Source organism: Crocodylus siamensis, chromosome 5 (genome assembly GCF_052110815.1).
Source record: "Crocodylus siamensis isolate JL-2025a chromosome 5, ASM5211081v1, whole genome shotgun sequence".
Classification (NCBI taxonomy): domain Eukaryota; kingdom Metazoa; phylum Chordata; order Crocodylia; family Crocodylidae; genus Crocodylus; species Crocodylus siamensis.
Genome location: NC_143399.1, coordinates 134,698,357 through 134,716,949, shown reverse-complemented (window position 1 = coordinate 134,716,949; position 18,593 = coordinate 134,698,357). Strand labels below are relative to the sequence as shown.

The 18,593-nt window shown below is 40.9% G+C and overlaps 1 protein-coding gene across 6 annotated transcripts in view; it reads left to right on the top strand.

Moving 5' to 3' along the window:
• NEK11 (NIMA related kinase 11) overlaps window positions 1-18,593 on the top strand; it is a 195,823-nt gene that overhangs the window by 113,966 nt on the left and 63,264 nt on the right. For all 6 annotated transcript variants that reach the window (XM_090046394.1, XM_090046397.1, XM_090046399.1 and 3 more), the window contains one exon: window positions 1,269-1,407. In XM_090046394.1, the coding sequence (XP_089902520.1) occupies window positions 1,269-1,407 (139 nt within the window). The remainder of the gene's footprint in view (window positions 1-1,268; window positions 1,408-18,593) is intronic.

Genomic DNA, 18,593 nt, shown 5'->3' with positions numbered 1-18,593 from the left:
TCAAAGGATTGGAGACAGGAGGGGAAGGGGGAAGGGAATGAGAATTAATTGGCCTACTGGCTTTCTTTTTTTACCATAACTCATTCTTACCCACTGAAATTTTGAACCTATTCTCTGTATCTACTTCAGCCCCAAATGGAGCCATCGTTCAAAATAAATTAATTTCCAGGAGAGTCTTAAGATGATAATTCCTCAAATATCACATTGGCTAGGGACAGACATTGCACATAAACCTGTATAAGTGATTGGAAACTGGTTTAAACCTGTAACAGAACAGAAGTTCAGTGCTCATAGACCAGTTTTAGAATGGCTGAAATGGTTTATGATCAGCTGAATGGATATAGTATCAAACTTAACTGATTTAAGTTAAATTGGTTTATCAAACTTCTGCCCCAGATCCCCTCCCAACACAAGTTACATCTTGGTCCCCAGGCATCCCAGGATGCACTAACCCACCCACCCCCCTTGCAGGTTGGGTGACCTAGCCTGTACTTCAGCTTTTTTGCTCCAGGTGTGCCAGGTGGCCCTGCCCTTGGCTGCCAGAGAGCTGAGGCTCTCCCTAGCCCTGTCGGCAGTGGCAGGAGGTGCCACGGAGGTGGTTGAGTGGGGGAAAGGACCCCCACCCTGGTCCTGGCTCCCCCCAGCCAGGGTCTGCGCAGCAGGTGGGAGGAAAATTCCTGAGGCAGGGGCTTTCTCCCCTGCAGTGCTGCTCCCCCCGGCAAATGCCCCAGCTTACAGAAAGCTGTGTAGATTGAGTCAATTCTGCCTGGGGCTTTTTGACTGTCTGTACCTAGCCATTGTGATTGGATTGTTGCTTCCTTTTATTTATTTAGCTAAGATGATTACTTTGGACTTTCCATCTAGCTTTTAGTAAGAAAGAAATGTTGGTGTTCCTCCCCCACAAAAATTTTCATTTGGTCTTAAGATATCTGCAAGAAAAAAATAGATCCGTTCCTGCACTTGTGTTACAACTTATCAGAGAAGCAGTGAAACAGTCCGAAACAATGCCTTCTTGTTTACAGCTTTATAGCTCTATTCTGGCTTGGTTGTTTCATTTTGGTATCCTACTGTCTCTGCTGAAATAATTAAGTTTAATGTGTCCTCATGAAATATCAGTGACTTTCAATCAGTTTTTTTTAAAAGTCTTGTTACAAAAAACGGCTGCTTATCATAAGTGCCCAGGACTTGTATGGATCACAGTATCTGTCACATTGCAGCCAAACTGAGAGCTTCTAATCATTTACATTATCAATGTTGCTTCAATTAAGGAATGTGATGAACAGACTTCAGAGCCTTTGATTCATTCTCAGCCGGTCACTGCACTGGAGTATGTATCCATAGGACATGATGAACCAACTGAAAATGAGGCCCCAAACAGAATTTGTATGTCTGAACCTGTGGACCATGGTAAGAATTTGAAAATTTTTGTTGAGCCAATTAGTTTCTATTTAAAATCTCCTAATATTAAACTATACCCTTGTTAACTGGTGGCAGAGAAATCCTAGTCAAAAAAAGAAATCAAAGTTACAAATTTGTTACAAAACCTATAAAAAGGGATAGAAAGGACCTGGATGGATATTATGGTGGAAATTCAGTGGAGAAGTATGAGGAATCTATGTTTTGTGAGTTTGGAAAGGTGGAAGCATCAAAGAAGTTGTCCTTCTCCATGCATGGGGGAGAATTAGGAGGGGGACAGTTTTTATCCTGATTCCTTTAGGTGAGTTGTCTTGGAACAGAATTATTCTCAACAGTCCCCAGCTGCAAGTTCCTTTAAAGAGCATGTAAGGCATGTGCAATGTTAATGCATGATGGTCTTATGTGGCAAACATCGTATCAGAGTGAGAAAGTTAGATGAAAATCCTTTGAGGCTTGCTTGACTGAAAATGCTTGGCCATTCTCTTGGAAACATGAAAGCTTATGAAACGTGTATTATTTGTGGATGGATGAACAAATGGAGAGCTTGATCTTGCATATCTAGTAGTAGACAGTGAAAACAATGGCTAATGTGCCTGCTGTCAAGTGTGATGCTACCTATATCTGCATTCTGTTTTTATGGGCCCCTCTACACATGCAGGTAAAGGCATAATGGGATCTAATGCATGATCTATAGAATTGTGTCTCCTGCCATGCCACACGTGGATTAGATCCCATCACACCTTATTGCTGGTGCTGGGGGACCCCGATCCTGGACACCCTTTGAACCAGCAAGAAGCAAGAGCCCATGGCTGGGTGCTCCCTAATTGGGGTGGGGTAGGGGGGGTGGCATGAAACCCCCAGGGCTGGGGACATGGTTGCCATGATTCCTCAGGTTTGAGGGTGTATAAAACCCTGAGGGCTAAGGGATCATGGCTGTCACTGTCACCCAGCTTTGGGGTTGTGATCTCCTAGCCCCAGGGGTTTTACACACCTCTTAGGCTTGGAAATTGAGGAAGCTGCAGTCTCCCAGCTCTGGGAGTTTCATTCACCCCTGGGGCCACTGAGCCCCCTGGCTGCTGGGACCCAACTGGGTCCCAGCACACAGTGTCTGCAGCTGTGGGAATCTGAGTCTCTGTGCTACTGGGACCCAGAATCGGCAGCTGTGGAGGCTGAGACCCCTCAGTTGAAGGACTTCCAGCCCCAGATGGGCATGGTGCACTCCTGGGATTGGGAGCCCCATCAACTGATGGGGCTTCCAGCTGCAGAGGTGACCCTGCTATACATGCAAATAAAAGCACAATAGGAGCCAGGTATAATGTTAATACATGTTTTCAAGGTCTAACTTCATAGCTGGTTGGAGCTTTTTATGGTATGCTACAGCTACTTTGCACATGTAGCTGGTCTCAGGGTCATTGCACAATTAACCAGCAGAATAATTTACTTCAATTTTTAATATTCAGAAATCCTTGTGTGCTTGTTGCTGAAAACTGCAGCTTTCATCTTACTCATAGAATAGGCATGTTGCAGTGCCAGTGTAAGTTTCCTGCCAGTGTGTTTATCCCTAGTCTTTAAGGAACACTTCTAAAGCTGATATAGTTCAGTTTTCGTGTTCGTTCAGTCGTCCATCCTGCTGACCTTCCAACTTTGGTGAAAACTGGATTGTTAGATTTTGTCATGTTGGTACCTCTGCTGGGAACAGCTGCTAAAGATAAAACTGTTCTGTTTTGGCATTTGATCAGGCCAATAAAGAGTAAAATTAAAAAGGAACATGTATATGAAATATTCATATGCATAATATATGAAGTGGGTTATCTCTGCAAGTTCAAAGGTTCTAATTACATTGTAAATCATTTCTGTGATGTATTAACTTTTGCAAAACCTGACCTCTGTGATTAATCAGTTTCATATAGTCTCTGTGAATTACAGCTTCTTAATATATTTTCTGTTTGTAACATCTCAACATTTATGTAATATTTATATATAAATATATGCATTAAATGTATGAATAGTTAAAACTATTCAAGATAATTTTCACTGATTGCTCTGGCTTTTAATGTTAATTGATATACATCAAGAAAGGGGTGTGGATATATATAATCAGATTAGGAACATCAAAACTATATGCTTTGGCATTTGAACAAACGGGTAATAGAAAATGGCTTTTCACTTTCATTGTGGCTACATTGATGCTTGATGTGGTTGACTTGCTCTTTCACAGTATCAAGAGAGATGATCTGTGAGAGAGAAAATGTAGCTGCAAGCAAGTATCTCCAAGGGAGAGAGAGACGGTTCGAATAAGAGACTAAGAAAGAGCAATAGATGTTAGTGAGAAGCTTTTTAGAAAAGCATGTTAGACTACCTAAATAGATTCAGAACGTATGCAAGCAGGGAGGGAATATGTGTTTAGGTCTGTCTTCCAAGTCAGTCTGTTTTAAATAAATCTGAGACATACATATGATAGGAATGGAGTGAAAGCATAGGAAATGTGTCTAGCTTAATAGCTGAGTTTGAGTTTGGCCCAGCTGGTTTAGACAAAGCTGTATGTGGATTTAATAATTTTTTTCTAAGGTACTCGGATAACATGGTGATGAGTGCATATGGGCAAAAGGACTCACTGACAGTCCAGAGAAATTACTTATATCACTTTGTGAACAACTTGTAAATCCTGAGGGGGGTGTCAAAGCCATTAATTATTGTGTCCAGTATTATTGCCAATACAACCATATAAACTGAGTTGCTATTAAATTGTTTAAAATGTAGACATGGTTTCAGTTGTTAATTTTCAAGTTAAAATTTTAAGCTGAAATAACAATGTCCCCAGTAGAATTTGTATTTGGATCAATGGAATATAGAACATAAAAAAATAAAATCTGGATCAAGGTTTCATTTGGGGATTTTTGTATATGAACTTTATGCTGTAGCAGAGATAAAGAAATTAATGGCCAGAACATCTCCTTCTCCAGTTTTGACTAAATAATTGACCAGCAACAGCTGGCATAAAAGACTGCAGCTCAAGTTGGGTAGGGTTGCTGTGAGAGAGCTTGGGGAGTACTTCAAAGAGCTCTTCAGCAGCTGCTGCTACCTTCTAAGAAGCCCCTAGGGAACATACCCAGCAGACCCCTGTCAAGTAGGGTAAGCTGTCTGGGAAACAGCTAAGAGACCATCCCCTAAAGCACAAGGCAGAGGGGAAAGCCAGTCTTTCTAAAACGCAAATTATTAATCCTAAAGGAAGACTGCACTAAAGAGGAATAAAGAAAAAATGGCCTGGACTTCAAGGACCAGCAGAGTAAGGTCTTATAGGACTGGAGTCCCTTAATGAATCTGGGAACAAACCCCTTCACAAGTGGTGCTTAGAAGTAGGATCTTGACTGCAGCACAAACTCCACTGATGGTGCCAGAAGCCTAGGTCCCAGTCTCATTGACATTAAGGCCCACTCTTGAAACCCTGTAATAACTGGGAGGGCTCCCTTTTCGCCTCTGACCCCTAACTAGGATTGTAAAATTCATCCCCTCTCAGTCATGGAGCCACTTCAACTTTCCAGCACCTGGTAGGAAAACTCTATGATCCCATTCAAAATATGTGCCTGTTTTAAGTGGCGGAGTAGTTTTTATAGTACCTCATATAGAAAAGCACAGAATGAAATCCCCTCACACTATGATTTCTTTGAACATGTATCAGGACTATATAAAATACTTCTACTCCACTAGGAGAGAACATGAAATCAAAGTTGGCTGTTTTAGTTCAATGAATACCTCAGTTTCGTGGCATGGTAAGTCAATCAACTTTAGAGCTGGGTGAATATATCAAATTCACCCACCCCTTCCAAGATTTTGAAGTGAATTAGAATAAAGAAAAATTTCGAGATTATTGCCAGTCACATAACTTAAGCATGAAATGCTTGTCAGGGAGCTCCACAGCAGTTAATTGTTTTCCCCAGGAGTACAGCTTCTCTTGAAGGGTACTAATCTATCTATGTGTGTACTTGTCAGAGGAATTTTCACTTAACCATCACCTGAGTGCCTTTGTACATTTCCCTGCAGTCACAAATAACTGAACAATTTCTTATTCTGATGATTTCTGTTTTCAGAGGGTGGAAAGGTTGTCTTGTGGTGATTACTGAATAATGTGTTGGTATTTAGTGGTCATGTTGGCTAGAGACACTACATTTCCAGATCATCTTGCTCACAGAAAACAATAGCAATGCAGATAAGTCAACTATAGAAGGAGGCTAATAGCAATTTCAGTATTGTTGTTAAACAACAAGATAAGATTTAAATTATTTCTCCAATTTTTCACTGGTTACTGTACAATTAAGATGTATTATGGAGATTTATTCTTTTCATGCATGGACTGGGAACATTGCTGAACAATCTGAGGCTCATGGGATTAAGAGTGATTTGGAGCATAGCTCCTGAACCCAACTGTCTAATGTTAAGCTAGAGTGGTTTGTGTCTGCCAGTATACCTTGAGATGCTGTCATTTTTTTTTCTGTTTCCTTCAACAACTTTGTATGCATATGGTGCTCTGCACAGCAAAGGCTGTACTACTCTGAGAAAGAAAGAGAGAGAAGTACTTTGAAAATCTTATACAAACACACTGCTTAAACAACCAGAAAGGGAATCAGTTTTAACTTAGTAACTAATAAACATGATATACAAAACATGATGTGGACCATAAATTATGCTGATTTCTTTTAATGAACTGAATTCTGTATTTTTGTATAAAATGGGCAAAGGAAGAAAGTTGTAACTGTAGCAAGCATATGTCCAGAACCTGATTACTGGTAGACCAAACTTGCTGTTGTTCATGTATGCCAGTCTCTACAAATTGTGGCATGAGGTGAAAAAGGAGACAGCTTCTATGAGGCAATATTATACATATTGTTACCAAAATAACATGGGCCTCTTCACGCTTACTACACAGAATGGATTTCAGCTACAAGGTGAAATATGAAAAGCTACTCATGTGTCATTCTTCCTAGCAGCTAATGTACTGGCGGCTGTTGGCTGTTGAAATTGGCATGCCATAACCACACTAAGTTTATGGACTATGAACCTTGGGAAGACCTTTAACCTTGTCTGAGGACCAGTAGAGTGAGTGGGGTGGTATACAAAGAGATGTATTTCCATTCCAGTGAATCAGCAACTTCAGGTCCAATATGTAGCTACATTTTTGTGTGTAGCAGAAGATTCTGTCAATTTGACTGACCTTTTTTTAAAGATATGCTGTGCAAAGAAAATTGTAGTTGCTGGGGCAGCTGTGCAGTTAGAATCCCCTCCAGCAACTGGGAGTTAATAAAACATCAAAATAATTTACTACGAAAATTACTTTTAAGGATTTTTCATAGTTAAAGATTTTCACTTGCTCTCACCATGTTGAATTAATAGCTGTTCATTATTTTTAAAATTAGACAAACAACTGAGTCACACAAGTGGGAAATATGGTAGTTTACTTTTGCCTCTTTTCTTCACACTTTACTAACAGATAATTCTGTAGTCACTATTAATCATTCATGCTATTCAAATACTGCACTTGCCACACTACTTCAGCCCATGTTAATCAGACCCATATGTATTAGCTACACCCTTGTCCCCTCAGAACTATTGCATTTCTTGAGTATGTGCAAGGCATTATGGTTTATAAAACTTTTTATAATTTGGTTTTACAGATACAGATTTTTTTCCATATGTTTTCGTTTTCTTTTGTACTGATTATTTTTATTTTGATAATTTTTCCCAGTTTAGTTCCCAATTATATTTGGATAGTTATAAATGACATTAGTTAAATAATCTGTTCAATATCTTCACCAATGACCTGGAAGATAGCATAGAGTTCACCCTCAGCAAGTTTTCAAATGACACCAAGTTGGGGGGAGTAGTACATATGCTGGAGGGTAGGGCTAGGATTCAGAGTGACCTAGACAAATTGGAGGACTGGGCCAAAACAAATTTCATGAAGTTCAACAAGGACAAGTGCAAAGTCCTGCACTTAGGATGGAACAATCCCATTTACCAGTACAGGTTGGGGGCTCACTGCCTGGGCAGCAGCTCTGCAGAAAAGGACCTGGGAGTTACAGTGGACAGTAAGCTGGATGTGAGCTGGCAGTGTACCCTTATTGCTAAAAAGGTTAATGGCATACTGGGCTTTGTTGATAGGAGTGTTACCGGCAGATCAAGGGAAATGATTCTTCCCCTCTATTCAGCACTGGTGAGACCACATCTGGAGTACAGTTTTGTGGCTCCCCACTACAGAAAGGATATGGTCAAATTGGAATGAGTCCAGCAGAGGGCAACAAAAATGATGAGGGGCTTGGGGCACATAACTTGAGCAGTGGTGGGGATTGGGGGGCACCAGGTGAAGCACCAGTGGCACTTCAAGGAGTGCCATGGCTGCTTCCGGGAGCACCACTTGCACTTCCTGGTCTGTGCAGTCGGCTACAGGGCCCTCTGCCCCCTCCCCCCCCAGTCACTGACTGGCTGCTGGGGGGGGGCATGTGCCCCCTGACTCAGGTGGCACCAGTCACCCATGCTTTTGAGGAGAGACTGAGGGAACTGGGCTTATTTAGTCTAGAGGAGAGAAGACAGAGGGGATTTCATAACAGCCTTCACCTACCTGAAGGGAGGTTCCAAGGAGGCTGGAGCTAGACTGTTCTCAGTGGTGTCAGAACAGGTACAATGGTCTCAAGTTGCAGCAAGGGAAGTTTAGGTTAGATATGAGAAAAAACATTCTCACTAGGTAGGTAGTAAAACACTGGAACAGGTTACCCAGAGAGGTTGTGGATTCTCCATCCTTGGAGGTTTTTAAGACTCAGCAAGACAAAGCCTTAGCTGAGATGATTTAGTTTGGGATAGTACTGGTTTGAACGGGGGTTGGACTAGATGACCTCCTGAGGTCCCTTCCAATCCTAATTTTCTATGATTCTATGGGAGAAAAGTATATTCAAGTTGGATTTAATACTTAGTGAGAAATCTTGATGTTCAAATCTTATTTTGGGGGGAAGTAATAGAACTTTCATCATCTAAGTATTCTAAAACTAGTCACTGGGAGCTTGCCTACATTGAAAAGTTACCTCATATTAAGCTAGGGTGCAAATTTACAATGTGTTAGATAATCTGCACTAATTTGTATAAAGATATATTTGTGTGAGGTAGCTTGTTGTAATTTGAAAGTGGAGCATGAAGATTGTGTGCAATGTTAACGCAAAGTACCTAGCAAGCTATAAATCCACACAGTGTAGCTCACTGTGCAACAGCTTCCTTGTGTAGTCAAGTCCTGAGTGTGCAGTACTATAAGCAAGAACAGGGGGCAGTCTGATAGACTTGTCCATCCACTTTCTATTTGTCTTCTGTAATGAAATTGATAGTGGGAAATGTTAACTATTTCCAATGCCGATTTACTAAGGGAAGGAAAATAGAAATCAGCTGTTGAGCCACCAGCTGTGCTGAGGGCTATGAACAGAAAGTTACACATAAACCAGTTTAAGTGATCAGAAACTGGTTTAAATGAGTAACAGAACAGAAGTTCAGTGCACATAAACTGCTTTCAAAATGGCCAGAACTGGTTTAAGATAAACCTTGTTGAATGCAGTTTCAAACTTAAACAACTTAGCTCAAACCAGTTTAGGGAACTTCTGCCCCAGACCCGTTCCTAGTTTAAGTTCTGTCACAGTACCCAGCATCCCAGGATACTTTGCAGCCTGAGCTGGGCTGTGCTGTACTATCTGCTCCAGCAGAGCAGAGTTGGCCCCACTCCTTTGCTCCCCAACTGGAGCACTTTCACTGCTCCAGCTGGCTGAGAAGGGGCTGGGGTGGGAAACCCTGCTCTGGACTGCAGCCCATGCCGGGCTTTTCCTCACTCGGGGGTGGGGGTATGGCCAGACCCTAGGCCAGACCCCTGAGGCAAAGTTGGGGATGGGGAGTGGGAAATTAATACTTCCTCCCTCCCCTTTACCACCAGCACAGGACCCCAGCTGGGGCCTGCCTGGCAAGAACACAGCAGCCCCTGCCAGGCTTTTCCCTGCTTGCCACTTCAGCAGTAGGGGTAAGCCTGGCAGGGGATACTATGTCCCTACCAAATGGGATTTTCGCAGCTGGGGTTCCATGCCAGTGGGAAGGAGTAGGGAGGGAGGTTTAAACCCCCCTACCACATCTCCTTCTCAGGGTGCCACCACCAGCTGGCATCTGCCCATGCCCCACTCCTGCTGCTTGAGCCGTGAGCAGGGAAAGACCTGGCTGGGGCTGCTTCCCCCATTCTCTTCCAGGCACACCCCGGCTGGGAAAAGTGGAGGCCAAGGTGGCACTTTAAACCCCTCCCCAGTCGTACTCAGCTGCCTGTCAGGGCCTGGCCATGCCCCCTTCTCCCCCCAGCTCAAGCAGGGAGTGTGGAAGGGAGGAAAAGCCTGGAGGGCTTCTCTCCAGCCTTCCTGCCACTGCAGAAGGGAAGGGAGGGCTCACTGTAATGCCCCCCAGCATCTGGCCTGAGCCACTGCAGGCATGTGGCTGTATTTCTGGAATCAAAAGTGAATGTCTATTCACTTGCTTGCCAGTTCAATGCAGTTTAGACTAACCTGCCAAGATTGAATAGATTCAGGCTCGGGCCTTTTGAATGTCTGTGTTTAGCCTAAAAATGTAGCCAGGCTCCCAGATATTTCAGGGAACATTTAGAACTTTGATATAGAAGGTGTATTTATAGCCCTTTCCTAAGTATCTTTGACCTAAAATGGACTGGTTTACACATAAAAGGTAATCTTGCTTACATCCACCATCAAAAACGCTGTTTTAGAAAGAGCATTTAAAAATCAGCAAGCTATATTCTAATAGCCATAAACTACTTCAGGGTATCCATTAGTGAGCACTTAGTTCTTCAAGGCAGGAGGTCAAATATATCTGCGGAGTGCAACATTAACCTACCAGAGTAGCTCATTTCTATATCATGACATGACAAGAGGGCAATCATAATTGATGGTGCAGCATTACAAGCTGTACAGAAGCAGGAATGAGGGAAGAAATCACTTGCAGATCCAACTCATGTTACCAGATGCCTTGTAAAAGGAAATACTGCCCACAGAGGCAGGTGACAGGGCTTCCAGCCATGGGGGCGCAGTATGTGCTTCCATGCCTGGGAGTCCCTTCAGCTCCAGGTAATAAGGCTTATGGGATCTAATGCTTGATGCCACAATAATACCTCCTACCAGGCATGTGTGGCGTGGTAGGAAGCCAATTGTGTGGATCACACATCAGATCACCTTGTGCTTTTTATCTCCCCAGCTGGCAGGGGTGTAAGAGTAATGTAAACTGTAGTATGGGCTAATTCTCTTGTCATACACATTTCATACTGATATAACTGGCATCGGTAGAGTTAATCTTGATTTATATTGCTGTAAGTGGGAGTAGACTGGGGTCCTACATGTTTAATAAAAATCAGCAATACTGTATTATCAGTTCCCTCTTGTTGCTGTCCTCATATGGGGTTCTCATGGTGCTTTGCAGTATTGCTGTGAAATACCCAAACATTTAATTTCTGGAGTCGTCAAACTGTATATTTTTTATCATTTCATCCTCACAATTAAGTGATTCATCTAGTGATAAAAAAAGAATATGGAATGAAAATGTAAAGCTGTGTACTCATTTTTGGCTCAAAGAGCCACTTTATATTCATATGAATTTCATGGCTGAAAAGATATGGAAAACGAGAGTGGGAACAAATATTTATTTTAAAATTGTTTATTAAACCATATATGCAAATATAGTTAACCCAGACATGGTATATTTGCAACGGCTTGTCTTCACTGCCACATTGGAGTGAGAGCAGAGTGAAAGAGAAGCATTGAGATACAATACCACTGCAAGGCAGGGTAATTGGGAAGTAGTTGATGAGGTTTTCAACTCCAGTCACTGCATTTCCACTCTGTCACTAGCTGGAGATTCAGCATCACTAGCTTGTGTCTAGAGCAGCACTTAACTCAAGCTAAACATTTTTGTGCTTAGGAAGGAGTCAATAATACTTAAGTTACAGTATATATAGTATAGTTATAGTATATATAGTAGAACATCGGGCCTGAAGTCAAATCTTGCTCTCAGTAACCCTGCTGAAAGTGGAGAGGATAAGAAAAAGAAGATGGGTTCTTTCCCCTATGAAAACTTTGGAGATCTTTACCTCCTGAAATTAATGGAACTGAGAAAGTTTGCCCTTTGTTTTCAGTCACTATTCTGTATTTTGTCAGTAATAATCTACCCAGGACCTCACCAATGAGCTGTTTCCTCAAGTGCTAATAACTTTCCAAGGCAATCAAGACTTGTAGTAGAGACAATATCTTTTATTAGGCCAACAAGATTTTTGCAAAAAAGTTCTTTAATTGCAAGCTTTCGGGCACAAACACCCTTCATTAGGCATTGGAGAAAAGATTGTAAAAGTTCTCATGGGTAGAAATGTTAGTTCATATTTCGTAGGATTTCACAGAGGAGTCAGTAGAAGAAAGACTCCTCTGGGCAATCAGTTCATAGTTGGTATGAAGCTTCTCATTCCTGTGAGGTTCTGTGATGATGCAAATTACCTTGAAACAAAGGCAGGAGGAGGATCTCAGGTTTCAGGTGGTCACAGTTGTTTCCTGCTTGGGAAAATATGAAGATTTCATTTTTAAAAATCAGCTAAAATTCAATATCTTCCATATGTCAGATATCCAGGTTGTAGCTGTATTTGTCTGGAGGAAAAGGCAATCAGGACTCGTAGTAGAGATGATATCTTTTTTTTAAACCAACAAAATTTTTGCAAAAAAATGTCTTTAATTCCAAGCTTTTGGGCACAAACACCCTTCATCTGGTATTGGAGAAAAGATTGTAAAAGTTCTCCTGGGTAGAAATGAAAGTTGTTTGCAAAAATCTTGTTGGTCTAATAAAAGATATCATCTCTACTATGAGTCCTGATTGGTTTTTCCTGTAGACCAATACGGCTATAACCTGGATACCTGACACATGGAAGATATCGAATTTTAGCTGATTATTAAAAAATGAAATCTTCATATTTTCCCAAGCAGGAAACAACCATGACCATCTGAAACCTGAGACTCTACACCAGCTATGAACTGATTGCCCAGAGGAGTTTTCTATCTATTGACTACTCTGTGAAATCCTATGAAATATGGGCTTTCATTTCTACCCAGGAGAACTGTTACAATCTTTTCTCCAATGCCTGATGAAGGGTGGTTGTGCCTGAAAGCTTGCAATTAAAGAAAAAAATTTTGCAAAAATCTTGTTGGTCTACTAAAAGATATCATCTTTACTATGAGTCCTGATTGCATTTTCCTCTAGACCAACACAGCTACAACCTGGATACCTAATAACTTTTCAAGTATTATAAACTTTTTCTGTCTCACCTTTTTCCATTGGAGAGCTCTATTTATCTAACTTGTGTTTTGTATTCTATTCTCTTTTATTTTTATATATTCCACTGATTATAGTATTTTAAATTCATTAACTTTAATAAATATGTTGCAATATGTTACATCTGGCAAACGCCCTGATTTCATTATAATTCCAAAATAGCTAAGTACATTACAATAATTGCATACATTATTTTATATTTCCATTGCTAATTGTACGTTATGGTTGTATTGCTTTGAATTTCAAGTGGAAAAAGTTTCTGCTGAATCTCAATTAGAAAATGTTCAGACATTCTAAGATACTGCTGTTAATTTTTTCACACTCTAGTTTTTCAGAAGCTTTCTTGGAGTTTTTGGATAGTTGTTAAATATGTTTTAAATTCTAAGTGGAAAAGCGGAAAAAAGCCTTAAATATTTTAGAACATGTTTTTAAAGGATCCCCATTTTATACACACAGTTGGCATTGTGGAAACGTCATTTGTGCGTGCCATTTAGGTAACTATTCCAAAGGTAATTACAAGGATCAATTTGGCCTACTTGAGACTATTTTACGCATAGCACCTTGGAATATAGTAGCTTCACTAGGTATGTGGGGACTATATTTACAAGCCAATATAACAGAACATAATGATGATATCATTGTTATAAAAACCATGCATCCTTATTTAAATTATATGACCATATTTACCATTTATAGTAGGTGTTAAGTACTGCTCTTATGCAAATAAATCTGTCCTTTTTCTAATGGTCTTATTTGTATATAACTGTATTTACAGCACCATATGTGTGTAAATCAGTCATTAAAATACCTAGACAGAGGAAAATCAAGCAATAGCCCTTTTTCATCATTCCTGTGACCCAAAGGAGATGCAAATTATTTGATAGATGTTTTGGTGTAACTTCTCATCTTTTCTCAAAATATTCTCCTGAAAGATGTTTTCAACTGATATTGGAATAAATGTAGATTCAAAAATAGAATAATGGTAATCTTTAGTTACCATTTATATAAAAGCTACAAACATTTTGAAAGCATGGGATAGCAAAATAAATTCTTACACAGTAGGTGCATCTATACAAGATGTTTAATGTGTAGTAAACTAATTCTACTGCACATTATCATGTCACAGCAACAGCTGTGCTAATGCGCAATATAATTAGTCTACTGCGCAGTAAGTATCACAAAAAGACTATGCACTGATGCTAATGCACAGTAGCACTGGTTAGTGCACATTTAGTTAGTACCTTATGTTAGAGGTACTAAACTTAATGAGCACTAATAATGGCACATTAATGTATGTGTAGGTGCACCCAGTTGCCATTATTTTCTGAAGTATTTTTCAATTGATTTTGTTTGATGTGTTAATAATTATGACTAGAAAATGTCCCTATATTTAACCTGGGTCAGTCATACTTAGATCTGCTCAGAATGGGAGCAGTTATCTTAAACCTGTCATGGAAATCTTAACTCTTGATGGGTCATTGACTAGGTGCATTCTTCAATGATTTGCAGTGTATACAGAAAACTTTAACTGGATGCAAAGTATAAAATTAAAAAGTAATTAAAGAGTGCGGTTACTAAGATCAGTGTAGAATATTTTCAAGAACATATATGTATTTTGTAGCAAATATTTACAGCACTTTACAATGTTTACATAGCTTCACAAGGTCTCACTGCCAATTGCTTAAAAGATGAGCATGAAGCAATATTTACTGAGAGGCCAAAATATATTTCATTCTCCACTGTGTAGCTTGTTGTTCAACTCACAGACTAAGTACAGACATTCAAGGGTGTTAAGGGGAGGTTAAATTGATTCAAAATGGCTGGGGGGGTTGGGGTCCAGCAGGCTGGAGAGAATTGGTGTCTGTCTGCTGGGGGATGTAGGGACATGACCTGTGAGTAGGGTGGGGGGGCCGGTGCAACGCACAGGTGGGGTAGTGGAAGGAAGCAGGTGGCGGAGCAGGTGTGACTTGCAAGGGGTAGATTCATAGATATTAGGGTCGGAAGGGACCTCAGTAGGTCATCGAGTCTGACCCCCTGCTCTGGGCAGGAAAGAGCGTTGGGGTCAGATGACCCCAGCTAGGTGCTTGCCCAATCTCCTCTTGAAGACCCCCAAGGTAGGGAAGAGCACCACCTCCCTTGGAAGCCCATTCCAGATTCTGGCAACCCTTACTGTGAAGAAGTTCTTTCTAATATCCAACCTAAATCCGCCTTTCATCAATTTGTGGCCATTGTTCCTAGTTATTCCAGGGGGTGTCGTAGTAAATAGAACATCTCCTATTCCCTGCTGTCCTTCCCTGATGAATTTATAGGCAGCCACAAGATCACCTCTCAGCCTTCTCTTGCACAGGCTGAAGAGATTAGGTCCTCAGTGTCTCCTCGTACGGCCTTGCCTGCAGGCCTCTGACCATATGAGTGGCCCTCCTCTGAACCTTCTAAAGATTCTCCGCATTCTTGAAGTGCAGTGCCCAAAACTGGACACAGTACTCCAACCAATCTGGTTTCATTTTACGACAGGGTTACAAAATGCTTAGGTGCAGGAGTAGAGATGGATGTCATTTTCTTGGACTTTAGCGAGGCCTTCAATACAATATATCATCCTATTCTCATAAATAAAGAGGCTGTGACAGGTGTTTACACGGTCCAGTGGGTGGCAAATTGGCTTAGCGGTCACACCCAGAGAGTGATAGTAGATGGATTGGTATCGACCTGGAAGGATGTGGGAAGTGTGGTCCCGCAGGGTTCTGTCCTTGGACCTGTACTCTTCAGTATCTTCATCAGTGACTTGGATGTGGGTGTGAAGTGTACTCTGTCCAAGTTTGCAGACAATACAATTGTGGGGGAAGTGCACACTCCAGAGGGTAGGAAATGATTGTAGGTAGACCTGGACAGGTTAGAAAAGTGGGCAGTACACAATAGGATGCAGTACAACAAGGACAAGTGCAGAGTGCTGCACCTAGGGCACAAAAATATCCAACACACATACTGGCTGGGAAGTGACCCTCTTAGCAGCAAAGAAGCACTAAAGTTTTAACCCCCTCACAGCTGAATAGGCTGCTTTTGCCTAAGTAAGAAAGAGAGGGTGAGTGAGCTGAAGATTAGATTCTGCCCTTGCTTCAGTTCAGGGGTAGAGTTAGGTCCATTTAAGTGCTGAACTGTGCATATATTCAGGGAGTTTAGATTGGGCAAAAAATGCCCAGCCCAATCTGAGTTCACTTAAGGAGGCATGCTTTGTAGATTGAGCTACTCCATGCTTGATCTAGCTGAATGTTTGTACATGTTGGGACCATAGCCCCAGAGGGGGGAAACTAGCTCAGGCACTGACTGCAATTTAGTCACAGCAGCATAAGTAGTTACCTAGCTTTTTGGTTACATTATGCAGCATATATAAAGTTCCACACTGCTGCAGTTACGTTTCTAGCAGTAGTCAAGGTAGTTTAAAGTTAGCTTAAGTTTTCCTATACAAGATGTGATCGTGGTAGTGACTGCAGTGTAGACACGCAACTTATGTCTATAAATTAATATGCAGTTAAACCATCTTTACTATACTTGATATCCTATACTCATTCTAGATGAAGGAAACTACTGCAGGGTTTCAGATACTATGAGCAATGACTTGATGATTTGGTAAATGTTGATATTTTTTTTTAAGGGCCTGAGTGAGCTAGTCATCATTATGCAGCAGAATATATTATTATTTATTTTTTTAAAAAGGCACTGAAGTATATGCTGAGTTGAGACCTTAACAGGAAACATTTACATCAAGAGTAGTTTTCCTATGTGAGGAAACTGAAATGCATAGAAATGAAGTTGTTTGCTCAAGGGAAACACAAAGACTGGAATTAAAAGACAAAAATGCCTGACTCTTAACCAATGTCAACGAACAATTTAGGGCCCTAGCTCCTAAAAATAATTCAGGATGGGTAATTCTCAGTCCATCACTTGAATATTTGTCTACCTCCATTGAATTATTATCAGAGTATATTACAGTAGTTTCCAAGTAGGGCTATTTTATTGTATACAATATTTTTAAAGGAAAGATGTTCATACCCTACTCTTATATTTTATCATAACAAATTGTTTGAAGAAAGAGCTGGCCAGATGCTTAACTGGTATAAATCAACATAAACTTATTAACTTCACTAGGGCTATGATGGTTTTTCCCAGAAGGTCTATATATCCTGATCAAAATCAAATCCAATTTTCATTCTAGTAATGAATTAGCAACACTTAATGTACAATTCCGTAAAAAAAAAAATTATAAATGCTTAGTAGAATGTATTTTTAAATAGTTGCATTTCGATGAAAAAAATTTATTTTACACAAAGAAATAAAGTTAAAAGCCATAAGTGTTATAACTTACTAGCAAATTGGCCATCAAGAATGACAGGGAGGTGGGGCAGGGATAGAGGCCTGCGTCTGGCTCCCCCTCCCTGTCTCAGGCCAGGGCCAGATCCACTCCCCACCTCCCACCTTGCACTCTGGACCATGGCCAGGGCCGCTCCCTGCCTCTCCCCTGCTGCTTCAGGCCGGGACTGGGGCTGGGGCTGGGGCCGGGGCCGCTCCCTGCCTCCCTCCCGCTGCTTTGGGCTGGGGCCAGGGTCTGGGCCATTCCCCACCTCCCCCCACCACTTCAGGCCAGGCCTGGGGCCAGGGCCTGAGCCATTCCCTCTCCTCTTCTCCCCTCCCCTCCCTACTTCGGGCAGGGGCCAGGATCAGCACTCCAGTCCCCCCCGCCATGATAGTGCTCCGGTCCCTGCCATCCCCCTTCACCTCCCTCCCGTCTGGTCCCTCAGTTCCCACTGTCTTAGTGGAGCTCCACCATCTGTGTCTGTCTGTGTAGAGCACTCTGATTGGCTGCCAAGATAGCCAACCAGAGTGCAAATAAAGAGTTATGGACAGACAGACAGACAAAGGCTTTTATAATATTTGAATTATTGTGGTTTGGAAAAAGGTAGCCTAATCTGTAAAACCATAGCAAAGAGGATTCAGTGATAAAGTTAAAACTCACATTTGCCTACTGCACAATCCAAAAGAGGTTTCCTATCTAAATGATGCTTGAATGTTATGTTCTATCTCTAATGTGTCTTTTGACAAATATCTTGTTTTATATATTTGATTTGCATCCAAAATGCTGACACAGCTTCACTTGGGTTTCTAAGTCATAAAATAGTTATGCAGGCTACGTAGGAGCAGCAGGCTAATTTGCCACAATTTCTAAGCTTTTATGATTTCTTTTTTTTTTTTCATCCTTCCCAGTGCCTGAAGAGATAACTTCAGAGGATGCACCCCCAAAAAGAAGTCACTTTAACCAATCAAATATTCATTATTCCATTGTCATTGAAAGGAAACAATCCACTGCACCTTAAAAAAAGCAAAGATATTTAAATTACTCAGTTTTATGGTATGGATAAAAGAAAAATAATTGAAAATATATGATTTTCTCTCCTGTGATGGAGACTAATACAGATTCTTCCTTTTAATGAAGGGTTCATTCTTTAGATTATAATTGTATGTAGTTAATATGCATTTTAGGTAGGCATGCATGCCAATTCATTTGATTAATTATGTTACTAGATCCTGGAGTTTTGAGATCTCCCACCCCAGAATTTTTTCTTAATAGCTATATTTTTAAAAGAAAATTAATGTCCTGATTCTACTGATTCCAAGACATCTTATTTTATTGAAATAAAAACATATTCATTTTTCCCAGCCTTGTTTTTTTCACCCTTGCTAGGTAAATGTAATTATCAAGAAGTACTGATGCTAAATTCTGCATCCTTTGCTGATTTGTCTAGATT